The following is a 24,316-nucleotide window of genomic DNA, read 5'->3' on the forward strand; positions in this document are numbered from 1 at the left end:
TTTAGAGACTTTTTGGCCATTCTTTGCACAACAGATCAGTCAGATCAGAAGGAGAACATCAGTTTTTAAGGCCTCCCACAGATTTAGTTGTATTCAAATCTAGACTTTGACTGGGCCATTCTAACACATGAACATGCTTTGACCGAAGCTTCGGCTGCATATTTAGGGTCGGAAGGTGAAGCTCTTCCCCAGTTTTAAGACTTTTTAAGCCTTCAGCAAGTTTTCTTCCACTGCATTGTATTCAGCTCAGAACATCTTCCCTTTTCCTGCTTGCCCACAGCATGATGATGCCACCATTGTGTTTTATACTGGAACTCGGTTGTTGTGTAGGGTCAGCATCCTGATGCTTTTGGTCTGTTACAATGACATTTTCTGGATTTCTTCTTGCTAATTCTCTATAAAAATCTGATATGTGACATGCTTAACTAATTGTTGTCCAGCCAACAGATCAGTGTTAATCTCTGCAGCTCCTCCATAGTTACCATTCTCTGCTCTCTGTGACCATCCAGTTAGGGAGATACATATGTCATGTTTGTTTTTTTTTACCCTTTCCTTTTTTAGATGATGCTCTTAACAGATCTTTGTTTCACAAAAAAGTATATTTTTCCTCTTGGGTATAAGAGTTCCCATCAATGGCTCCCCAGATGGTTTCCTGTAACAAGCCATCTGTCTTGTCAGGTAAATGTTTGGTCTACCTAAAACATTGCCTCTAATTAGCTGGCACAGACAACATGATTGTGATGCCGAATAAAAATAACCGTCCTGCACATTTCTGTTGCGTAACACCAAAACTGTCAACAAACACCGGATTTTCTTCCTCATCTAAGCTGTTTCAAGTCTTTTTGATCATTCTGCATCGACTGAAACGTGAAAACCAGGAAAAAATATGGGCAGTAAGCACCTTGCAGTAATTAGATTTTTAATTTATTCAGTCCCTGCGTTACAAATACAGAAAACTTCAATATAAATCTCTGATGGATTGAGAACCCAGTTACCCAGCAGAGTCAGAAGAGTGCAGATAGCCAAAATCTGAACAGAATAGATTAAATTATATGCAATATTCACAGTGGCTGGGACTTAACATTTTAAAGCAAATAAAAGAAGGATTTTTCTTCGGATTGAGTGTGTCTGGGATGTTCCCTGTGTGGCTTGTGTGTCATGGAAGCTCCCCGCATGTGCCAGAGCAGCTGATTTAGGCTGGAGCTTGGCACAGGAAAGATGTAGTGGGTGTGTGGGTGGGGAGCTGGCACGGGCGTGCCGACCCAAGCTCGGGATTGTCCAAAACCCGCTGATTTAATCCGGATTACAGCCATCTTTTTTTCTCTTTCTGTAGTTCCCTCCTTTGACCAATCCTCTCCCCCTCTTGCCGGAGGAATGCACCCTGTCCGTCTCTCCTGTCCGTCTCTCCTGTCCGTCTCTCCTGCTGCTTTTTCTTCTTCCACAAATCTTTCATTTCACCCAGAAAGCCAGTGCTCCTAAAGGCAGGTCCAGCCCATGCTGCAATTACCTGTAATTCACTATTTCTGTCAACACACAGGGAACAGTCCCTTAGAAAGGATGCATAAAATCCAGATTTAGATTTTATATTCCCTGCTACTTTACTGCCATACATGTTGCCAAGGTAGCTGCAGTTTCTGTGATTGTCATGGAGACCTTTGTGCACTTGTGCATTTGCGCTGTAAGGAAGAAATAAAATTAGGCCAATCCGTTCTGTCGTGAAAGAGAAAAAAAAATCTTCATCTGTTTCCAATTTCACTTGTTGGTGTAACAAACAAACAAACAAAAAAAGATGTACATTACAAAAACGGTGAAACACTTAAGCTAACAACACCAGCATGATTAAAAAGCTGATGTCTTTGTGTCTGCGCTGGAAAAGCTGATGGATAAAGTCATAAATTACAGTCAGGTTCGTTGAAACCATGTTTACAGAACAGAAGAAAAGTATGTTGTTCCTACACAGATTTATATTTAGCTCACTGCCCACTCACTGCATAAATTGTAGTAGTTTTTACAAATATACTTATTGGCGGAAGGGACATTTAGATTCCTGCACCTATGAAAACAACCAATATTTCAGTGCACTGATGAGAGCGTGGTGAAAGTAGCCTTGAAATTTTCCATTCATAAATGTCCCATTTATGAAATAGAGTTTTCTTTATAGAGATGTTTTTTGTTAGTTACACTAAAGCAAAGAACAGAATGACGTAATCAAGACCAACATACTGTATCCCCCACTAGTAATATCTTCTGAAAATAGGGTTATTTTTTACACATTACCGTAATACTTCAGAGACCACTTCAGGCTAACGTGGATGTTTTTTTGCTCAGTGGGAAGAAGTCAGAGTACCTGGAGAAAACCCACACATGCATGGGAGAACAGACTAAAAGTAGAAAAAGTCCTGGCTGGAACGACGGCACCACCATACGTGTCAGTTATGTTAAAATGCAAATAAGCTATCTTTTGTTTTTTATTTAAAAATAAATTGAGATTGTTTTAAATTTTTTCATAGTAAAACCAAACCAACAAAGATTTAAAGTTGAGATTCCATTTAAATTTGGAAGTGGGAGATTTTAAGATCAATAAAAAAATCAACATGCCCCATTAAATAAGGGCAGAAATAAATTGTTTATTTGCAGTTCTCACCATTTGTATCTCATTAAATCCATGTCACACGAGTCAGTGTGTGAAATGTATAAAATACAGAGAAGTACTTTGTTCTTCTTGCTGAGGATAATAATAATGAAGACAGCAGCGAGGAGAAGTTTTACAACTTGTTGAGTAGGAAATGCATCCACTTTTATTCTGTAAATTCAAACACTCTTGAGCTGCATAAGCAGTGGTTTGGACCCAAAGGAACTTTCTGTCCCCAAAAATTGGTTGTTAGCTTAAGCCCAGGCTGACAGTGAATGTGTAGCTGCTCATTAGTGAATGAATTTTGCATTCATTTCTCTTAAAAGATCAGCAAAAAGGGAAAAATGCCATTTAAGCCTTCATATTCCCAATTAAACCTATTAACACTGGCTGGTTTGTTCAGTTTATCATCTTAAAGTAAAGGTTTCTATAGATTTAGTCACTTTTGGCAGTGTGATCCTCTTCAAAAAAAAAAATGGAATAATGTTTTTTTGTTTTGTTTGGGCATGACTGTGAAGGTCTGTATGTGTGTTGGGAGACAGATAAAGGTCTTTCAGCAGGGAAGAGTTCAGCCTCCTCACTCCTTCTGTCACTGGCCTGAAGCACCGGAACACCCCTTCAGGTTGTGTGTGTGTGTGTGTGTGTGTGTGTGTGTGTGTGTGTGTGTGAGGGTGGGGGGGGGGGGGAGGGGTGCGTGTGTGTGTGCGTGAGAGACAGAGTTATCTCCTGTGCGAGGCTTGATTCAGTTTGATCCCCAGTGCCCTGCAAGAAACGATCTATTGATAAATCTTGGCACAGGAACAGACAGACTGACAGATAAAGAGAGGGAATGACAAGTATCACTCCATATTTGATCTGACAGGATTAGATATGTCAGCACTGTTGGTGTGTTGAAGTTGGGACAGATGAAGGACTGAGGGGGAAAAACAGTGAGAGAGAGAAAAAGCAGAAGGAAAGAGACTAAAGCCACGACGGGGCTGTGAAGGTTGGATTAACTAAATATGGAGATGAAAAATCTAATGATGGCATGAAATGAAAAGCTGCTACGTAAAAAGCTAAAGTTGGCATCTTCTCCGACAATTTAGGGTCTAAATTTTGTCAGGTGTACTGATAAGTTTGGGCTTTAATGTTCTCTTTAAAACAATTTTTAATCTGTTGAACCTTCTGTTGTTAAAAAAAGAAAAGAAGTTTAAGTTTTCCAAATGATCTGTGATGTAAAAATCAACATTTCTTCAGCATTTTGGTCCCCCATTGAGGGATTATTTTGGATTTGAGGTTCTTTAGTTATCAGTGAACTTTTTGGGAAATAAAAATATTTTCAGAGGATTTGATTCCAACAAACTACTCAGGTTTATGCTATATTGTACTTTAAAGAACAATATCCACTCTGCCCACTCCTGAGTCATAAAGCGTAGAGTTCAGATGTTAACTATATGCTAAATATTGAGAAGAGGTTGATAGTGGTGTGACAAATCACATAATGTTCGATTGTTTTGTCCTACAATAAATCATTCCTGATCCGACAGCAAAAACCAAAACGTAAAAGTGAGTAGGAAAAAAATGAAATATGGATGAACATGATCCAACAAGGCTGAGTTTTATCTTAGATGAAATGTTGAAATATCTAATTACACTTCTGTGTATTAATATTGTAAGATACATAGCTAAAAAGGGATGAAAAAAGGCCTTAATTAGTCCGTCTTCAGTTTGGAAATAGATTTGTATCAATTTATGTTAGAGTATTTTCTCAGGTTACAACAAACGTCTCAGTCTGTTTAAGGGTTAAGGCGTAACATTTCACTGCTGTGTCTTTAAGCAATGGCATAAAAAAAATGCCAGGTGGATAAAACATATTTATTTAATGCTATGTTGGAAGAGCATAAAAATGAGTTAAAAAATAAATGTTAGTTGATTCCCGACTAACCCTTACCGATAATAACTCAGAAATCCAAAGTAACCCTAGTCTTTTTCTCTAAAGCGTGTTTTATTGGTATGATAAAATGTTTAATAGTTATACATAAGCCTGGTTGCACAGTGAACTGTTAATTCAGCTTGATTAAGTGAGGCTAAGTGAGGAAGATACACAAGTGTGGCTGTAAAAGAGATGCAACATGAGAGGCTCACTTGGTAATTATCACAGAGACGGAAAGTAGAGGCTGAATGAAAGAGGTTTAATTATTTAATGGCAGAGACCGCCAGCAATGAGGCAGTGATGGAATGGAAAGTGACAGCAACAAAAGCTGTGGTTCTAAAAAGGATTAGCAGGTTACTGATAACACGGAGCTTGTTTATATCCTGAACCTGGAGTGTCTCTTTCGGCTGTATAAAACTCACGTCAGGTGAAAGTTTGTTGGTGGGACCAAACATTTAAAGTTGATCTTTTTTTGAAAGAAATGTGTTTGACACTGAAAAAAAAAGAAAAAAGAATTATTGCTTTTTTAGTGGATCTCTAAAAGGGGGCGAGTGTGTTCTGGTTCCCCCAAACTAAATCCCATCTTCATAGAAGTCCACACAGCTGATTGATTAGCCCGTGTAATTTCGTCGAGCTCTTTGGGTTTTTGAAACAAATTAGCGTGACCCTCTCTGAGACACCTCTGCCACGCTGTGACTGCTGCAACAAATCCGCCGCTGCTCTTTAGTTGACTTAGCTCCTCGTCGGCACACTTCGCTCTCCTCATTTTCGTTTTCTGCCCCTTGCCTGTTGCCGTGGCGACTAGCAGAAGGGAGCTGAGTGGAGGGGATTCAAGTGAACGGGGGTAGGGGGGAGGATAGCAGCTCTTCCATCACCCATCTTTTTCATTTGCTCTCTTATTTGTCATAATCTCCACACTCTCGCATCCTTCACTCCTCAACCTCATTCTTCACGCCGTGTGTCTGCGCCCTTTGCCTCCTCTTTATTTTTCAAGTTCTCCAGCCGATCTTGGTGTCATTTCTTCATTGATTATTGTATTTGGGCTCATGGTGACCATCTCAACCCCTGTCCCTGTGCTCTAAAGCACGCTGAGCTTCTTCAGTGTGGACACAATGTGTCTCTTGAGGACACTACCACAATAAGTGTGTATCTTTTCAATATGTTTTGCCTCATTAAACCATAACCATTACATTTGGTGGCATCTCTACATGCTGAGAAACACTCTGCTCCCGCCACACGTTTTGCTTCACCTTTTTCTCGCTAACTGCTAAGCAAAAGGCGTCCAAGGCTTCTTTGTTAAAAAATAAAGTATAGTCGAGGTAATAGATCTGTGAATTGCGTCTAAACTTTTTTCGGGAACTAAGTAATGCAATGTTTTTGGCATGATTTGGGATCCTCTCTGCATGCAAATGCGAGGGAAACACTGGGGGATTTCTCCTGTCAGATTCCACAACTATCATTATCTCTTCACATCACTGTGCTCGTTTAATTCTCCCACAATGGCTCGTGTGTCCGTAATACCAGTTTTGAGCACGGTGGGGCAGGATCTTTGTCGTCGGATAATGAGGAAGACAAAAGCTGGCGGGTCAGTTGGAGGAGAGGAGGCGTTTTTCGAGTTGGCATAATGTTTCCGCATAATCACCGCCGCTTGTGTGCTAACAAAGGCAACACATTAGTGAGAGGGAACAACAAACGCTGTCTGCTGTGAACGGAGCGTGTGAGGGTGTGGAGACGTGCGCTAAATATAAATTGTGTGTCACTCCTTTCAAGTATAATAATAAAAATAGATCGGTTAGACTTCACTACTACATTTAGGACTTTTAATAGATTTTTAACATTACTTTCTGATCCTAAATCTGTTTTTTTTTTCTCATGATTTAGGATCATTGAACAAAAGGATGCCAGCAATAAATACTGTTTAGTGACAAGTATTTCCCTCCTTATAAATTTGTTTTTGTATATTTCATATCATTACACACATTTTAATATCAATCAAAGATAAGCTGAGTAGATACAGAATGCAAATTTCCATTTATGGATTCACTTATAATGGGTGGAAGCTTTCCAAACCTGCCTACTCTTTGTGAAAAGTGCAGTCAGTCTAAACATAATTACTGCTGCGGCCACTCTCGTGTCAACAGTTGCCATTAAATGTTTGCGAAAACTGAGTCGTTGTGGAAAATAATTGGCTCACTTTACTTTGTAGAATAATTTTATTTCAGACACTTTGGAGAGTTTTCAAACATTAACATTTGCAGTCACCATCTCAATTGGATTTTAGTACAAACTTTGACTAGGCCACTCCCAAACCTTCATTTGATTTCATTTGAGTAATTTGGGCTTAAGGTCAGAAAAAAGACTTTCCAATAGAGAGCAGAATTTATGGTTCCATCAATTAAGCTACAGTAAGCCAATGTCATGTGCAGAGACAAACTGGCAAAGTATTTAATCATAGTGAAAAAAAATGCATGCAGCGAGAACTGGTTGATTGCAGCATGACTGAGAGAAGGTTAACAGAGAGCTAAAACAAGCAAAATCAGAAAACAAGCACACAGAACAGAACCAGTGAATGTGTAAACTCATAAAGGAATGAATTGATTTATGCTCTGGGTGTCCAGCTCAAAACTACTTTTTGTATTTACTCAGGTTCACTTAGACTGGAGTTAAAATTTGTTTGGTCATCTGAGATATGAGTGACAATAAAAGCAACAATAAAAGAAATTTGAAAAAGGTAGATAGGATAAGCAATACAAAAAATGAGATAGTAACACAACAACAAGAATCTGCACATGTTTTTGTTAGAAATCACCATGACAGTACGTTGTGTTCATTATATGAGAAGGGCACACAGCTGGCTGCAAACTTTCCAGTTAAAGATCTGATCCGAGCAGAAAACAATTCAGTTGGAAGCAATTATTCTATGTAATACATCGGCCCCACTTTTAAATTTGCTTACTTTGAAAGTGGGTAAATTACTTAAATAAGTCAACTTTTTGTTTATATTCTTATTTACTGAGATGCGTCAGGATATTCTTTGAAAAACATCAAAAAAAAGATTGGAAAGATGCAGAGACGGCACAAGAATCTACAGCTATGTGATAAAAAAAACCACACACATCACCTAATGTAAGACTCCTCCCTTTAGGCCAGCCATAGATTACACAGAACTGGGTTTGCATGGAGAATCTATGATATAATCCACTTCCTGTGATGAGATTTTCTTACATTGCTGGTTTTTCTGTCTAACCCTCACACTCCGTCCCAGTACTGGCAGGTTTCTCTTTTTAATTTAAGGACAGGATGTCTGAGCAACACTGATGGTTTTGGTTAACTTTCTAATCTTTTTATCCTAGTTTGGAACTAATTAATCTTTGAGTTTTTTGGAGGTTTGCACTTATGACTGATGCTTTGTTTCTTTGATTTGTGTCTGGCCATGCAGTACTGTAGGTTCTCTGCACATGTGCTCATTTATAGCAATACACTCTGAGTTTTGCATTTCAATTCTCTGCACACTAAGCTCCTTAACGATGTCACAACAAGGGCAAAAGCCTTTTCAATTTTTTTTTGTTTTTTTAGCATTTATTCTTTCATCCCTCCAGCCCCCACAGTCCCCGTGCCGTGATTACAGGTGGGCAGATTGGTGATGACAAGTTTTTGTTTTTCATTTCGGCAGCCGCCACTGGTGAGCTGCCGCTTTTGATGAGGGTTACATGTGAGCTGCACGCCACCGGATTAACTCTGCCCTTCGACTTTACATCTGTGCCGCACAAGTCTGGCAAAGCCACTGCGCTGTTGGTAGATTACCCTTCAAACAGCCAAATGCCATCTAATGATTATCTGGCAGCGTCTGAGGTGCAGCAGAGTTGGACTCCACCTCCATCTCAGACTAGTTCCTGATTCAGCCAGGAGTCAGAAACATTTCTTAGAGGTTTCGCTCCTTGCTGTCAGGATAGCATCTTGCTTTTGCTGCAGATTCTTCTGCCGTGAATCTGTGTCAGAGTCTCCTACTCCACCACAATCACAGAGATGCTGCATTGGATTAAAATATGGTGACTGTGGAGAATGTTGGAGTTTATTGGTACATTACCCTGCTGAGGGCAGCAATCATAAGATGGGTGCTGTCGTGTAAACGAACGGATAGAGATGTAAAGAGATGCATGTAAACCAACTAGTAAATCTTAGTTGATTAAAGGGCTGTCAAAATATGCCAGATAATTACATACCACATCCTACCTGAACCACTGATTAAAGGCAATTTCTAGATTTTAATGGATATCTCAGGGTTTTTTTTTTAAAAAACACTTTAGATCTAAGAGAACACTGTCAATGGAAATCCAAATAGATAAGCAGTTTGTGAAATACTAGGACCAACCCACCTGGCAGCTATAAGCATTCAGTTTTCAGTCATATACTGTAATTCCTAAGTTCTGGTAGATATAACTGAGAAATGTATCATAAGATTATCAACTGATAAATATCAGTCAATATCAGTCATTATTGATTTAAAAAAAAAAATCTTAAATACCACCAAAACATGTGGTGTTGCCTTTCCTGTGTTATCCACAGCTTTCACTCCTTTGATTTTTACTTTTAACCAGTTAAGAGGAATGTCAGCAAAACTTGAAACTGCCGCTTGAACAAGCTACTGGCTACTTGTTGCTAGGTAACCAAAGAGTGAGGGAGCCAGTTGTTGCTAAGTAACCAAAGAGTGAGTTAATTGATGCCACCAACCTTGCTTAGCTGGCCTTGACAATCTGAGTGACTGAAGCCTTTCCTCTGCCTACGTCCCCCAGAATGCTTTGCAGTTTTTAATTGGAGTTCAGGGAAATTATTGAACATTCTATCTACTATATTTTCTGTTGATATTGATCGCATGTCTGTTAAGATATATATTATTACCGATCCATCAGCCAGTCCTAGTAAATCTTTTGGATTTCAAGTCGTTTTCACCCACTTTAAATGTTTTTAACTCACTTCAAAGCTGTTATGTGATTGACTAATTAGCTATTTGAGATAACGACTGCTGTACCTAATAGAGTGGCAGGTGAGTTCACGGTTTATGTGTCATTGTAAAAATGCCAGCTCAAGTTAATTGGTTTTAATGACTGATCAAACTATACATTTATGTTAATTGTGGGGACTAGTTAAAGAGAATCTTACAAATTTCTTTAAAACTCAGCTAAAAGACACCCGCCAACAAGAAGCTTAAAACTAAATGTGAGTCGTTGTACAGTGTGCAGTCTTGCACTATTCTTGGTCACATTGTTAGACAGTCAGAAAGCTCATTGGACTGCTAAAAGTCTGCTATCTGAAGTGCTGTCTTGAAAAATGAATGAGAAATGAATAAAGTAAGGAAAGAACAAAGAGAAAGTTGTCTGCCGGAAAGGTAACAGAATAAAGAAGGAAGATAAAACTGTATCCCATCTACTAACATTATGGAATTGTGCAGCATAAATGTGCAGGTACATCAAGTCAGAACATGTCAGGTTATGCTCCGGTAGTCTCAGATCAAAATTCACACACGCACACAGGCTGAACTGAAGTGAACCATTTTGGCATCAATAATCTTTTTGTCTTCCCACACCCCAACAGAAATAGTAATTAATCTGCAAACAAGTCGCCTCAGACTCACTTGTTGCCATGGGACTGCAGGCAGAGCCTCTTCACAGCAAACCTAACAGCCAACAAGTGGTGCTGTATTTATGCATGCGGTGTGTCTTTGGAGTCAATTAAAGCTCCAACTTTAATGAATCCAAACTGTGGTTGCTATGCCAACTGGGCTAAATGCTGCTCAAAACCCTAAAATTAGAAAAACAGATACGCCATCATCCCTTGTTACCTGTAAACACTCTTTCTTTGTCAGATAACGGAGTTACTGTATGAGGATGGATGACAAGCTGAAATACTGGTGACTGTCCTTCATTTGGAGTGTTTTCTCAGACTGATAAATGAGATTTGAAGCTCTGCTGATTCCTATCGGGAAAAGTAGGTTCAAAGTCACACAATGACCCTGAATCTAATTAGTTTGGGTTTTATTTGTTTTGTCTGCTTCAAGGATTTCTCCTTCACTTCCATATACAGATTGTACGCTTCCTGCTCCTTGTTTTCCTATGTTTGCTTTGTGAATATTTTTGTTTTTACGTGAGATTTTACAATAAATCTACAGGTAGGCCTCTACCTATAGATAGCTATAAGTATTCTCACCATGTCTTTGCATTTTATTCTGATGTTTGTTATCAGATTTATGCAAATAATTTCTTTATGAAGTCAAGTTTATTTGTTTTCAAAGTTCAAATTGCTTTATGCTATAAAAACATAAAACTGTAACAGTTGAAACCAGCATAAAATCATACATTTCATAAAATAAAAACTCAAAATAATCAAGAAAAAAATCATCATAAAATATACATCAAATCTATTGATCAATGTTCCAGTTATTATGAATAAAAGGCAACTTTCAAATAGCTTTTTTTCTTGATTTAAAGGAATTCAGTGTTTAAACTGAATGTTCAATGTTTCAGATTAGCTGGGTATAAAAACTGAATGCTGCTTCTCCATGTTTGGTTCTGGCTCTGTGGATGCAGAGCAGACCAGAACCAGAAGATCTGAGTGGTCAGGAAAGTTTGTACAACAACAAATCTTTAATGTTTATGAAGGTTAATAAGATAAGAAACAGAGTCCAAGAGCAACGCTAAGTGCTTGATTATAGGTGCCACATTGCCTCCAACCTACATTTCATCATATCCTGCCCATGCAATGAGTTAAGGTTCACATATTAGCATAAATAACGTAAATAAATAATGCTAATGTTGTTATTTATGCTAATGTTATTTGTCATTAGCATAAATAACATTTGAGTTTGGATTTGATTAGTCTCCTTTTGGTCTTGGCATTGGTTGAACTGAAGGCTATGTTCAACCTAAGGAGCAAGCTGACCTGGATTTATCCTAAGATGTTAACAGAATTACTTGAGATAAACTATGAACTGCTTACAAGTTTTAATTAAAGGTCCATTTGAAAAATAAAATATTATTCCTGTTAAGAAAACTTAATTAAATCAACTAATGCTTGACTGCAGTGTACAACGCTCTGCTTATAGCTTCTTGTGACCATGTATGATTGTATATTTTATGGGTTTTGGACTAGGAGGTTTTTGCTGTTTTGTGGTTTTTACCTTAATTTCTTAGATAAGAGACGGAACAAACTATACTCTTTTGTTTGTTTCTAATACATTATGGAAAAAAGCATATACATTAAATGGGGGATGATAACACACTTAACAGGTCTGACCATGTTGCACAGTAAGCTACCAAACTGGCATGCAGTTAAAATACTTTAAAAGACCTCGGCTGAAGGCGTGATTATTTTTCAACAAGTTATTTAGCCCTAACTGCTGCAGTCAATAGGCTGTAATTTTCTAAACAGCCATGTCAAAGACACATGCTGTGATCATTGAAAAGATGATGGTCTGTTCCAGGAGGGTTAATTTATGGGCATGTATCAAGCAAAGAAAACATAAAAGGAATGACTCCAGACGTTAATAAAAGCTGGAAGGATAATGGGGAACTTTTATCTTTGCAGTAGAAATGTGGATGAAAAAGAAAAATACAAAAATAGTTGCAATAAGGAACTGTGACTAAACAGCTGTCTTAGGAAACAATTCTCTGAAAAAAGGATTCATTTGGCTACAGAACACACAGATTCAACAAGTCTTGATCCTGAGCGCAGGACGTGATGCTGCCATCATGCCTTGTGCTTATGGAGCCTGTGGGTGCAGTGCTATGATCTGGGGATGCAGTTGGTCAGGATAGGTTAAGCTACACTGTGTGCCCAAAGAATGAGGTCAGCTGACCACCTGAAGACACTGAATGACCAGGTTACTCAGTCAAGGAATTTCTTCTTCACTGAAGGGGCATATTCCAAGAAAACAATGCCAGAATTCATCTGGCTCAAATTGTGCAATCGCGCCTCGAGGAGCATAAAACACAATTTTCACACATGAATTGGCCACCAAAGAGTCCAGATTTGAACTCCACTGAGACTCTTTGGGGTATGCTGGAAAATAATTTGTGCAGTAGTCTAAAAGTCTAAAGTAGACTACATCTTCTTCAGGTCCTACCTGTCCTGGTGTATCCCAGGGGTTGGTCTTAGGTCCTATTGCATCGTCAGCATTTGAGGTCGATATTCAGGAAGTACAGCATTTCAATGAATTATTATGCTGGTGGCCACAAAATGTAGTTTGTCTTTAATTTGAATGCATCTGTCCTTCTGCAGCCTCTACTGAATTGCCTTCATGAAGTAAAAGACTACTTGACACAAAACAACCTCACACTCACATAACTTGAAGGGCAATTAATGCATGTCATTATTTATTCAAATGAATAGTAATACCTATGTCTACTAATAGTTATTAGTAGAAATCTGAAATTTGAGTTAAATTTCAGAAACAATTTATCTCAAAGACCATTCAAAATGGAATGGTTTGACTGTGTCAAACCATTCCATTTTTATTTTTTAGTATGAAAATAGCATAAAAATAGTAGAAAAATAGGGGAACAAATATTGGATAATAATATATATGGAAAATTATGGTAAGAAAAATAAAACATTTCCAAAACAACAAAAACATTAAACAAGTACTACTGGTACTTTTGTTGTTTTGTTGTGTTAAAACACTGAAAATCTTCAAAAACCACCCACATTTTTACAGATATATTAAATATATATCTAGTATATTTAAAATCATTAGCCGATTTTAGCCAAAGTTTTTAAGAGTCACTGTAAAAGGTCCAATGTGCCACTTGCAGCTCCGGACCTTCAGGTTGCAGACTCCAAGTGTAGATCCTCTGCTGAAAAAATCCCTTCCTAATGAAGTAAATGTATCTGACTGCAACAACTTCCTCTGTGTGTGTTTCTCTGTAGGATCTTGCTGACGGTTGTGGTGATCTTCCGTATCCTGATTGTGGCCATTGTTGGAGAGACGGTATACGAGGATGAACAGACTATGTTCATATGTAACACGCTGCAGCCGGGCTGCAACCAAGCCTGCTATGACAAAGCCTTCCCAATCTCCCACATCCGCTACTGGGTCTTTCAGATCATACTGGTATGCACTCCCAGCCTGTGCTTCATCACCTACTCCGTCCACCAGTCAGCCAAGCAAAGAGACCGGCGTTACTCTTTCCTCTATCCCATAATGGAGAAGGACTATGGCGGACGGGACGGGGCACGAAAGCTGCGCAACATCAATGGTATTCTAGTCCAGCATGGTGGCGATGGAGGCGGAGGGAAGGAAGAACCCGACTGCTTGGAGGTGAAAGAGATCCCCAACGCTCCTCGGGGTCTCACCCACGGCAAGAGCTCCAAAGTTCGGCGACAGGAAGGAATCTCACGCTTTTACATCATTCAAGTCGTGTTTCGAAATGCACTGGAAATCGGCTTCCTGGCAGGCCAGTACTTCCTTTACGGCTTCAGCGTGCCTGGGATTTTCGAGTGCGACCGCTACCCTTGCCTCAAGGAGGTGGAGTGCTACGTGTCCCGGCCCACGGAAAAGACGGTGTTTCTGGTCTTCATGTTTGCTGTGAGCGGCATCTGCGTGGTGCTCAACCTGGCCGAGCTCAACCACCTGGGCTGGCGCAAGATCAAGGCCGCCATCAGGGGAGTCCAGGCACGCAGGAAGTCGATCTGCGAGATCCGGAAGAAGGACATGGCGCATCTGTCCCAGCCGCCCAACCTGGGACGCACTCAGTCCAGCGAATCCGCCTATGTCTGACAAAAACATTGAAAATAAAAGGAAAACGAGAGGGGGGTGGGATAGTTTATCAAGAGGGAAAATGGATAACACATTTGGTGTCAAGCAAGGCAATCAGTTTTCTGTGATGGTGGAAGAAAACAGAATGTAAAATGACCAAAAGCCTGGCTCTGCGGCTTTGAAAGTCAAGAGAAGGAGGCAGAGGACTAAGAGCATGATAGTCTAAACCAGGACAAAAAGTTTTTCTCCACAGAATGGACTTAATTAACACAATGGTCTCATGAGAAGATATTCCAACCATTTTATATATCTGTCTTTTATAACTAATTACCTTCTATCCTCTGTAATGAGGAAAAATCCAACCCACATGGGGCCGGAGAGAGAAGAATGAGAAAAAAAAGGGTTTGAAAGAAGATGGTGATGATGTTCTCTTGGGAAATTGGAAAATGACTGAGGTGTGTGATGCATCTGATGGTGCTTTTCATCTGGACTTCATCAGCTTCCCTTGAAAGAATTGAGCGAAGGGGGGGGGGGGGGCAGGACAGGGGACGGGACGAGGAGGAGGAACGGCAACATCATTAAAAGAAGAACGGAAGAACTGTCAGGGTCTTGACAAACCCTAAAGCTGCTCGAAGGGAGGGGGGGATCATCAAGCTGTGTGAGAAACATAATACAAAAGTGAGGAGTGAAGAGAGGAAGCATTTTTCCTTTCCGATCCTCTCTCCGTCAGAGCCAGACTGAAGCCAGGAGAAACGGAGCTGCCTCCGAACATTATGTCTCGCCTCTGCTGGAACATCGACACAGGCCAAACCGAGAGAGAAAGACTGACGATGTTTATGCTTTGTCTCTTGGCAAAAGATGATTTCAACACAAACACAGCGACTAGCTACCATAAACACCCTTTACTTCACCTCCCCTCCACCTCCGTCCCTCCCTCCCTCCCTCCCTCTCAGCTGGCAGCTGTAGAGACAGGGGGCAGGGAGGGACGCGAGTGACAGAAATAACCCCTGCTGCTCTCCTGCTGCATAAACTTTGAAGAGTGAACAAATGGACAGACGGATGGTTAGTTTGAGTCTCTCCTAAAGCACAAACCATACAATCCTCCCTCCAGCATTTTGGTGTGCTAGGAGAAAGAAAAAGGAGAGCAGAAGGAGAACTAATTGGGGAGGAGAAATTCATCAACTTATTATAACTTCAAACTATTTTTTTTTTTTACAACACAACACTTAAGATTACTTTTTTGCTTTCAAAAATAATGGTGCCATCCAGATACTTTGATATTCTCTAACACTTACCTAGAGTACAACCTGGTTATATTATTTATTCATTCATAGTATATCCAAATAGATTTATTTATCTTTGGCGACGAGTTGGATGAGAAGTTTATTTCAAACCTACAAACTGTTTGTCTCTTTTCATTTTTTTTTCCATGTGAAGCATTTCTCACTGGTCTGGTTGATTAATGAATCGTATGGGGGGTGGGATGGGACAATTTGGCAATTTTTGTTATTAAATGCTGTGAGGATGTGCAGCTGATTTTAACTTTTTTTTGTTTTTTTTGCTACTCTTCAGACTAAATCTGAAGTGAGTGCAGATCAACAGCACTTGTATCTTTCCAACACAGAGCCTTGACTTTTTGGTTTTCTTCCTTAAAATCAGCTGCCCACCTTCAGGGCACTTAAGGCCTGTGAGCCATTTGATAAAGGCATGTTTACATGAAGCAGTGTTTCTTGAATGATCAAGCTGTTTAACAGTTATGTAGCTTCTCTCTAAGGGACCGTGATGTTTTTCAGTCTCAGTGGATTTAATTTAGATTTTTTTTATTCCCCTGACTGCATTTCAGCATGCATGCAGAGTTAAAGAAAATTAAGGGAATGATATAAAAAGACGAGGAAAAAGATGACAGAGAGTGGTGCACCTTGTTTAATGCAGACAGGAGGAAGAGTGGCAGACTGTGGGAACCCCCTGTTGGGATGATGATTGTGTTTCTGGGCCCTCACAGATATGCACAAATGCATAATTTAGAGTGCAGAGCAAACACTGCGGGAGCTGAAGAAACCAGATATAGAGACAGTTCAGTGAACCTTACATTTTATATTCTAAAGAAGTTTTCAGCCGGGACGGTGTGCTTCTATCACTCTTCAGGGTCGAGCCTTCGCTGACTGAGTCAATCAAATGCTCAAGTCATCACCTTCTCCCCTCGGAGCTTCGGCATCCTATTTTAACATAGCGGATACCCTTTAGCCTCACATTTCAACATGTAATGTGACCTACTTCCTTCAAAAGGTGGTGCTTTTAATGTTCAACAAACGCTTTAGAAATGTAAGATACTAGAAGTGTATAATGAAAATAGAAATATTGAGTTTCAAACTAGTTGAGATTTATACTGATATATTTTAATTTTGCTTTCCACTAGTTACTTGATACATCACAGCCTGGGTTGAAATATACAATTTAAATATGTTCAACACATGTTAGAGACTTTTTACAAGCAGGGACAGGGTAGCATACTTTTTTTCCTGATATGTATTGATAAAGAAGTCAGCATGTTGAAATGAAGGTGAGTAAACAGATGTAAACAGCTAAATCTTAAAACAAAATGTTAAAATGAACACTTAAATATGAAATATGTAGTCGTGGCCGATAATTCTGTAAGCGATTGCGAAGTGAAACCACCAATCCATAATCTTGTGTTGCTGCAGATAATTTTTGTTTTTGTTTTTGCAGATTTAATTTTTTTTTTATTAAAGTTTTACTAAGTAAAACAATTTCCTAAATGTTATGATAGTTCTAAGTTAAAAATATGTTTCATTTATATAAAAAGATGTAAAAATTTGCCCGATTACATTAAAGAAATACTACTGTGACATTTAGCTAATGGCTAATGGTGCTAACTGCTCATAAAAGTTTCTAAAATGATTTTTAAAAAGTCAACTGTTCTTAATTTCTTTTCACTAAAATACTAAACTCTTGTATTAATTTTGTTATTTAGACATATAGTTTTGTAAATAATTTTTAAAAGTATTTTTCCCTCAAAAAGCCACAGAGTCAACTAGAACAACTAATTCAGTTCTAAAGTCTGCTGGGTGCTGATATGTGCCCTTATCCCTTCAATCCAATTTGCAGAGTTAGCTGCACCATAAGTATATATTAATATGGACATGAAAGGATTAATCTGAGAATTATTAATGTTGTAAATAAAAATATACCTGACATTATGCACATAAAATGCAGATGAGTAGTAGTGCCTGAGGGATTTATGTACACACAGGATAAAAAGCACCAGAACAAAAAAGAAAGACTCGATGTTGTGTGCATCAGGACCCATAAAGCCTGAATTGTAGCATCTCTAAATTGCAGTGTTTTCTGAACATTTTAGCTGAAACTCAAAGTGGGACCACTGCTTTACATTTATCAAGCAACAGAGCACAATTTATATAAAGCACACATTTAAATAAGCAATCAAAATTTGAAGCATATATTTTATGCTCAAGCTAAAAACTGTGCAGCTGCACACAGATCCTTGTCAGGATCTACTCCTTTATGTTGCTAACAAAGTAGCCCTACATGTATCCGAAAGACAACAGTTGGTTTCTGCCAATATTCAGCTGCAGATATCCCCCCCACCCGCCACTGACTCTATTCTCCATTCCTCACCACTGTCATAATCTCCCGGATTCTTACAGGTGATTATCTCCAGATTTAGTTTCCTCCGAGGATGTTTATGGGGCTCAGTGCCATCGGTACAATCCTCTCTGTGTGCAATAGGAAAGGACAATTTCTCTGACATGACATGCTGGAATGTCTAATAATAGAGGTTGGGTTACCTATTACTTACAGTGCTTCTAACGAAAGCCTACATCGTGACCTCGAGCTTAAAAGCCGAGCCAATCTCCCGTGCTATATGCAGAGTGTCTTCACAGCACAACCCTGATCTAATCTCCACAGACTCCAGGTCAGAGCTAGTCTGAGTCCTTTTTTTTCCACTGAATGGCACACATGCACATGCTCAACATGCACTTCTCCTGGGAGAAAAAACAAAATCATAAATATAGATATATATGTATGAATGTAAGAGCTGGCAGACAGAGTTCACTTGTGCTCTTGGGTTCTGTGGTTATGTCTGGTTTCGTTCAGGTCCGAAACACAAACATATCCTTAGAGTGAGGAGACAGAGGGCCATAAATGTGTCCTGCTTTTCTTCGGTTTACGTTTATCCAGCGTTCATTAGTGACTCAAGCCTCCTGTGGTTACACAGCCGCGGAGTTTGTCACTCTCACTGTAAAAGCAGTTCCCCGTCAACAGTCTACTACTCTCCAACACTCTGCTTTTCTATTTGTCAATGTGAATTCAATTATGCAACCTTTTTATTCTCATTTGCTTCTCTTTTTTTGACTTGTGGGTTCATTTTGTTGTCTGTTGCTCTTTTTGTGCAGTGGCATATCAAAAAAAAAAAAAGATATTTTTTATCTATGTAAATGAACAATTTTTTAAAATTGTGTAAAATCAAGGGTAGAGAGTTGAAATATAATAGCAGAAAAAGATGTTTTATTTCCTCCCTTGCCAAAGTGATATGCAAAGTTTAGTTCATTTACAAAGATCTTTCTTTGACTGCATGTGTGAAGGCTATTGTAAGCATGTTTCTATGTTTTCTTCTACAGAACCTTTAAGGAAAAACTTTTATAGTCCAAGTTATGGAGTGAGGCTGTTATGTCTTGATGCCAAGTGCATATTTTACGGCTCCAGGTCGTTTGATCCCTTCTCTATTTTGTTCATTTCGTACCCAACTTTTCCAGATTCAAAGTGTTGCTATCTAATTTTTAAGATTAAACTCGTAGTCTTATGAGTAAGAGATTATATGAATCCAGTGACTATCATCTACCTGCAGGAGGTCACTCAGGAAATACTTTGGTTTGATTTGGGGTGACCAGTGATCAGAATAAATGCAAATACAAAGTTTTCTGAAAATAATACACAAATTAGTTTAATTATATATGAGATTTTAGGATTTTATGACTGTTTTAAATTCTTTAAGTACTTCAGTATAAAGAAATATAAACGCCTGTTTATGGGTATGAAATGGCAACATGTCGGTGCAAACTGGTGAGGGGACGAACTGACTCTGAGCTGTACTTTAAACATCCGATTGTTCAGACCGCAGAGTCAGGCAGATTATACCAAAACAATGATGTTAAAGCTACCTTTCCCACAAAACATAGATAACTTATTCATACAGTTAATGTTCTACTTTGTGGAATTTGCACATAAATATATATATAGATATATATATATATGTAACTTTAAAAGAGTAGTAGAAGATGTTCTATATTCATAAACCAGTCGCTGAAATGACTTACTGTAAAAACACAGGGTACATACCAATATATAGTCAGTGTAAAGGTAAACGGCTGGCACTGGTAGATGTCAGACACTAGAACATTCCAAGGTTTCGCTTTGAGCACAATCTGCATTTGAACCTACAGTTTGTAGAGTTTTAGTTAAAGAATAAATCCTCAGTGAAGTACCCTAAGGACAAATTGTTAGAGTACTGTTCACAGACAGCAGACTCAGGAAAGAAAACAGTATTAATCTGTCAAAATGCTGTTTCCACTTCTCACGATATCTTGCACTAAGCCCACACATGTAACCTGTCCTCTAGCCTGAGCTTTTGCTCACTGGTGCTTTTTTGATCTTGGACCCACTGAGACACATTTCCTTCTGTCCAGCTAAGTACTGCCCAAATATACAGGTCATGTAGCAATGGAAGCCTCCTTAAAAAAACACACAAAAAAAACACAAAGCAATCAGGCTTTTTCATTTTGACTGTTACTAACCAGTGGGCTTATTGCATTATAGCCTGCAGCAGGTAATGTAATTTTCATCCATCTCTTCGGTTAATTTATACTGCAGCACAGTAGCAAACCATTTGAATCCTCAGGAATGCGGCATAATGAGCTGTCTCATTCATTAACACGGATTGTACTGCTCCCTCTACGTTACTCTTTAAGCTGCCGCCAGGAGGACCTTAGATTAACTTAGTAATCACATTATGTAGCCAATCCTAAGGGCTCCCAGCAACTTTAAAAAAAACGCCCGTCATTAAACGTCAAAGGGCTTCTTATTCATAACAAACTAAAAAGCCATATTAAAAAAATTTAAATCAAACTTGACTCGCCACATTATTTTGAAAGAGCACAATGTGAGTCAAGGTTAATCACAATCATTTGTGCTTGGACATTGAAAATTTCTTCGTATTTAAATGGGAAATTAGATATCTTGTTTGACGTGAAAAGCTTTATTATGTGCTTTGATTAATGGGGAAAAAAGGTTATTTAAAAAGCTTCTTTATACAAACATTAAGCTTTATATTTCATCATATTGTCAAACAAAAAGCTCCCACCTCCCCTCTACAGCCCTAACATGCAGCGCCTAGCACAACCACTCTTACCTCGTGAACTTTTCCACATTTTATTACGTTAAACCACAAACTTCAGTGCATTTTACTGGGATTTTATGTAATAAACTGACAAAAGTAGTGCATATTTGTTAAGTGGAAGGAGTTGAGTATGGTTTTAACAGCTTTTTACGAAGAAAAATCAGAAAAATCTCTTCAACTTAAAAACAATAATGCTGTGATCTGAAGCATCCCATTGCAGAGTTGAGGTCACTTTTCTTGCTAGAAGGTGAACCTCCATCCCAGTCTCAAGTCTTTCACAGTCTAGTAAGTCCTTTTGTTTTCCTCCACCAACCACATCATGATGCTGCCACCACCATGTTTCAGTGTGGGGATGGTGTCTTCAGAGTGTCTCCTGTGGTCAGAAAACCTTCTTCCATGTTTGCTGCTTTCTTATGGCTCTTTTTCAACTGTGTTTTTTCTCTACTTGATAAACGTGCAAAATCAATAATCATCCGTCAACAGGATTCTTCCATCTGCACTGAAAAACTAGAATGGAGCTCCAGCTTAGAAAAATGTGATAATTTGCTACCAGTAATTGAATGAAGTTTGTCAAATTTACTGTAACTGCATAAGTTTAACTTGACAACTTAATAAACTTAATAATCAACTTAGATAAACTCAATTTGGCTACTTGTGACTAATTAATGCAACAGATTTAAGTTCAATCACTTGTTCCCTTTTGTAAATCTTCATGCCACAATTTTTACATTTTTAGTTGTGATTAAGAAATTTTAAGAAACCACCAATCATTTTCCTTCCACTTAACTTGTATGTGCTACTGTTTAGCACATACATGTCAAAAGTTCAACAGGTCAAATGGTCAAATACATTACCTGGATATGAATATATTTGCAAGGCGCTGCATACTGATGCTCACAGGCTCAACTGTAACCCTTTCAGCATTCAGGAATCCACCCTCTGGGCTAATCTGCCATGATATGAATTGTGATTACTTTGTCTTTTTACACTAACTGCAGAGGCTGTGAGAGCGCACTTTAAATCACTGCCCAGATCTGACCATCCAGCTTTTACCCTCTGTAAAATCAAATGGTTATTTGAGACACTGATCCTAAAAATTCCTCAGGTCAAGTCTCACCTTTTTTGACCATGACGTCACAAACCCCAGAGCACGGTACCTTTGTGTCACACTGTGAATATCGGCGGGATGAAGGCCTGAATGGTTACATGTGAGCAGAGCCGGGGAGCAAAGTGAAATGTGGCCAATATTTGGCATCCTGACAGATGAATATATAGGATATGTGAAAGAAGAGATAGATTTCAACCCTTGGAAATTACATTTATCTGCGACATCTGCTTGGATGTAAAACTTGGACTGAACACACAAACGATGTACTGCACACTCAAACACGCTCACGCTTCGTGACCTTCATTAAAAAGATTTAACGTTCATGACTGCAGATTAGATAATGTAAGCAAAGGACCTTTGTTAAAGGTCCACTGTATATTTCTGACTGGTGTACTGTATGGAAAGCCTGAATAAAACCTTGAATGTTATTTCAAGCCTGAGGTGAACTTGTGTCTACTGATTTATGACCTTTAAGTGGCAACCCGTTTTATCAGTACTCTCTGTAATAATGCTCCAAAAAGGATTAAAATAAATGCATGTTTACTTGCAGCAGCGCAATTTAAATAGTTTATTAAGTATTAAGAATATTGCATGGGTTTTGCCATTCGAGAGTCCCTGCATGGCATCAGGGACTCTGAAATCTGTGGAAACTTAGATTGAAAATTAGATGGACTTTTAGGGTGCATTCACCACAGGGCTGTTTATTCTAGTTTAATCTAATTTGTTTATCTAGAAAGTCCGATGTGTTTGGGGATTGTGAATGCAAATTTGACTTCTAATGCGGACTGAAAAGGCGAACTCTGACCCGCCTGAAAACCTAGGTCTGGGTCCGGTAGAAGTGAACTCTGATGCGGTTTGAAGACAGGCATTGTGTTCAATATATTACACTCTGCTGATATAACATATGTTAGTGATGCTTTAATTTAAGCTATATTTATAGAAACCGAGTATGAAATAAGGGTGCTACGATCGTTTTGTGACAGATTCCCTGCTCATCCCACATTGGAAGAGTATGGTTTTGTGAACATGACTCAATAACTCACAGTAATGGTGCCTGCAGGAGCATCGCTAGCAGTAGCGGCCAATAGGTGATGTCCAATTTAGTAATGAATCAATGGAGAAATCCTACACCCGCTAAAATCCAACACCGCTCCATTTTTGTTTACATTTTGTGAAGAAGGAAGTGGCGCTGGTCTTCTTCAGAGGTTTTGTGTTGATTCCTTCAGTAGTTCTTGGTGCAGCGCCACCACAGATTGCTTTTTCAGTTAGCTTGGGTCGCTTGTCTCTGTGCCGTGTAAATGCGAACCACAGCAGCTGAAAATATAACAGAAATGTTGCAATTGAACTGAGTCTACCGGACTATGAGGTGTGAAAACACCCTTGGTGAAAATGTGTCATCATTTCATCTTTTTGGCAGGAAACACAAACTCAAATGAGCCAAGGAATAGTTGTCTAGAATGAACATTCTTCCAAAGACTGTCTTAGACTTAAATATAATAGTTCTGTCCTAGCAAAGCACTGATCCCAGCTGTAATTCTGTTGAAAACAATTACTAAAGAAGTGTACTCAAGTTAAAGATTGTGTTTTTCTTAATTTTCAGTGTGAGGTTATGCAGCTGCAATAAAATAACATTTATTTAAGGAATTCTGTGAGCTAAGCTGGCACTGCATTATTTTTATACCAGTGTATGTTTGAGATTGCGGTAATTCCTGCCCAATGTTAACGATAATGAAGAGAATGTGAGTGTGTAGGAGTGATGTGATTAAAAAAAGTAAAAAAAAACACAAAAATAATAAAAAGATTTAGTGGTGTAAAAAGGAAACGGAGTCAGGTGGCATCAGCTTATATTGATACAGGTCTAAATATAGCAGACAGAAAGCAGTACTTGCAGAGAGATGTGTGCAGCACAGCTGGTTGGCGTAATGACATTTCTGAACTCAGTAGGTGACTCTGAAACGTTTCAGCGGGATTAAAACCTTTCCACTGTGCCACTGATGGAGTACAGGAATTGTATCTGTGAGTGCAGTCGCGTGCTTTTTATGGCCTCCTGTTTTTAGGAACACACAGTTCACACACAGCTGCTACGATGTGAGTGCATTCACAAAACACACGGCATATAGGTGTTTCCCATTTCGAAACCTGCGAGTGTCCAAATCCCATCCACCCCTCTCATGCGAGGTCACATGATGGCTCCGCTCGACTAGGATTGAAGGCTTGTTGCCACGGCGATAAGCCAGCCGGTAATATCTCTAAGCACAGCCAGGATTAATCTGCGGACAGATGGCTGGCTGCGCGGCGTCACTTCCTGAAACAGGCATATACATGGGATTCATATTCTCCTCCATCGCCTTTGTCCCCTTTATCTTCACATTTCCCCCACTGCTGTGGAAACACACGCGCACACACACACGCGCGACATCATCTGCCTCCTTCATAAACATGAAGTTTTAGTAGGTCTCATTATCATCACAACCATC

At 39.0% G+C, this 24,316-nt stretch overlaps 1 protein-coding gene across 1 annotated transcript in view; it reads left to right on the forward strand.

Moving 5' to 3' along the window:
• Positions 1–22,273, forward strand: part of gjd1b (gap junction protein delta 1b) — a 35,595-nt gene extending 13,322 nt beyond the window's left edge. The window contains exon 2 of the mRNA XM_008426119.3: positions 13,467–22,273. Coding sequence (XP_008424341.1) covers positions 13,467–14,316 — 850 coding nt within the window. The 3' untranslated portion in view covers positions 14,317–22,273. The remainder of the gene's footprint in view (positions 1–13,466) is intronic.
• The last annotated feature ends 2,043 nt before the right edge of the window (positions 22,274–24,316 follow it).

This window comes from Poecilia reticulata, chromosome 13, assembly GCF_904066995.2.
Source record: "Poecilia reticulata chromosome 13, P_reticulata-male-v2, whole genome shotgun sequence".
Classification (NCBI taxonomy): domain Eukaryota; kingdom Metazoa; phylum Chordata; class Actinopteri; order Cyprinodontiformes; family Poeciliidae; genus Poecilia; species Poecilia reticulata.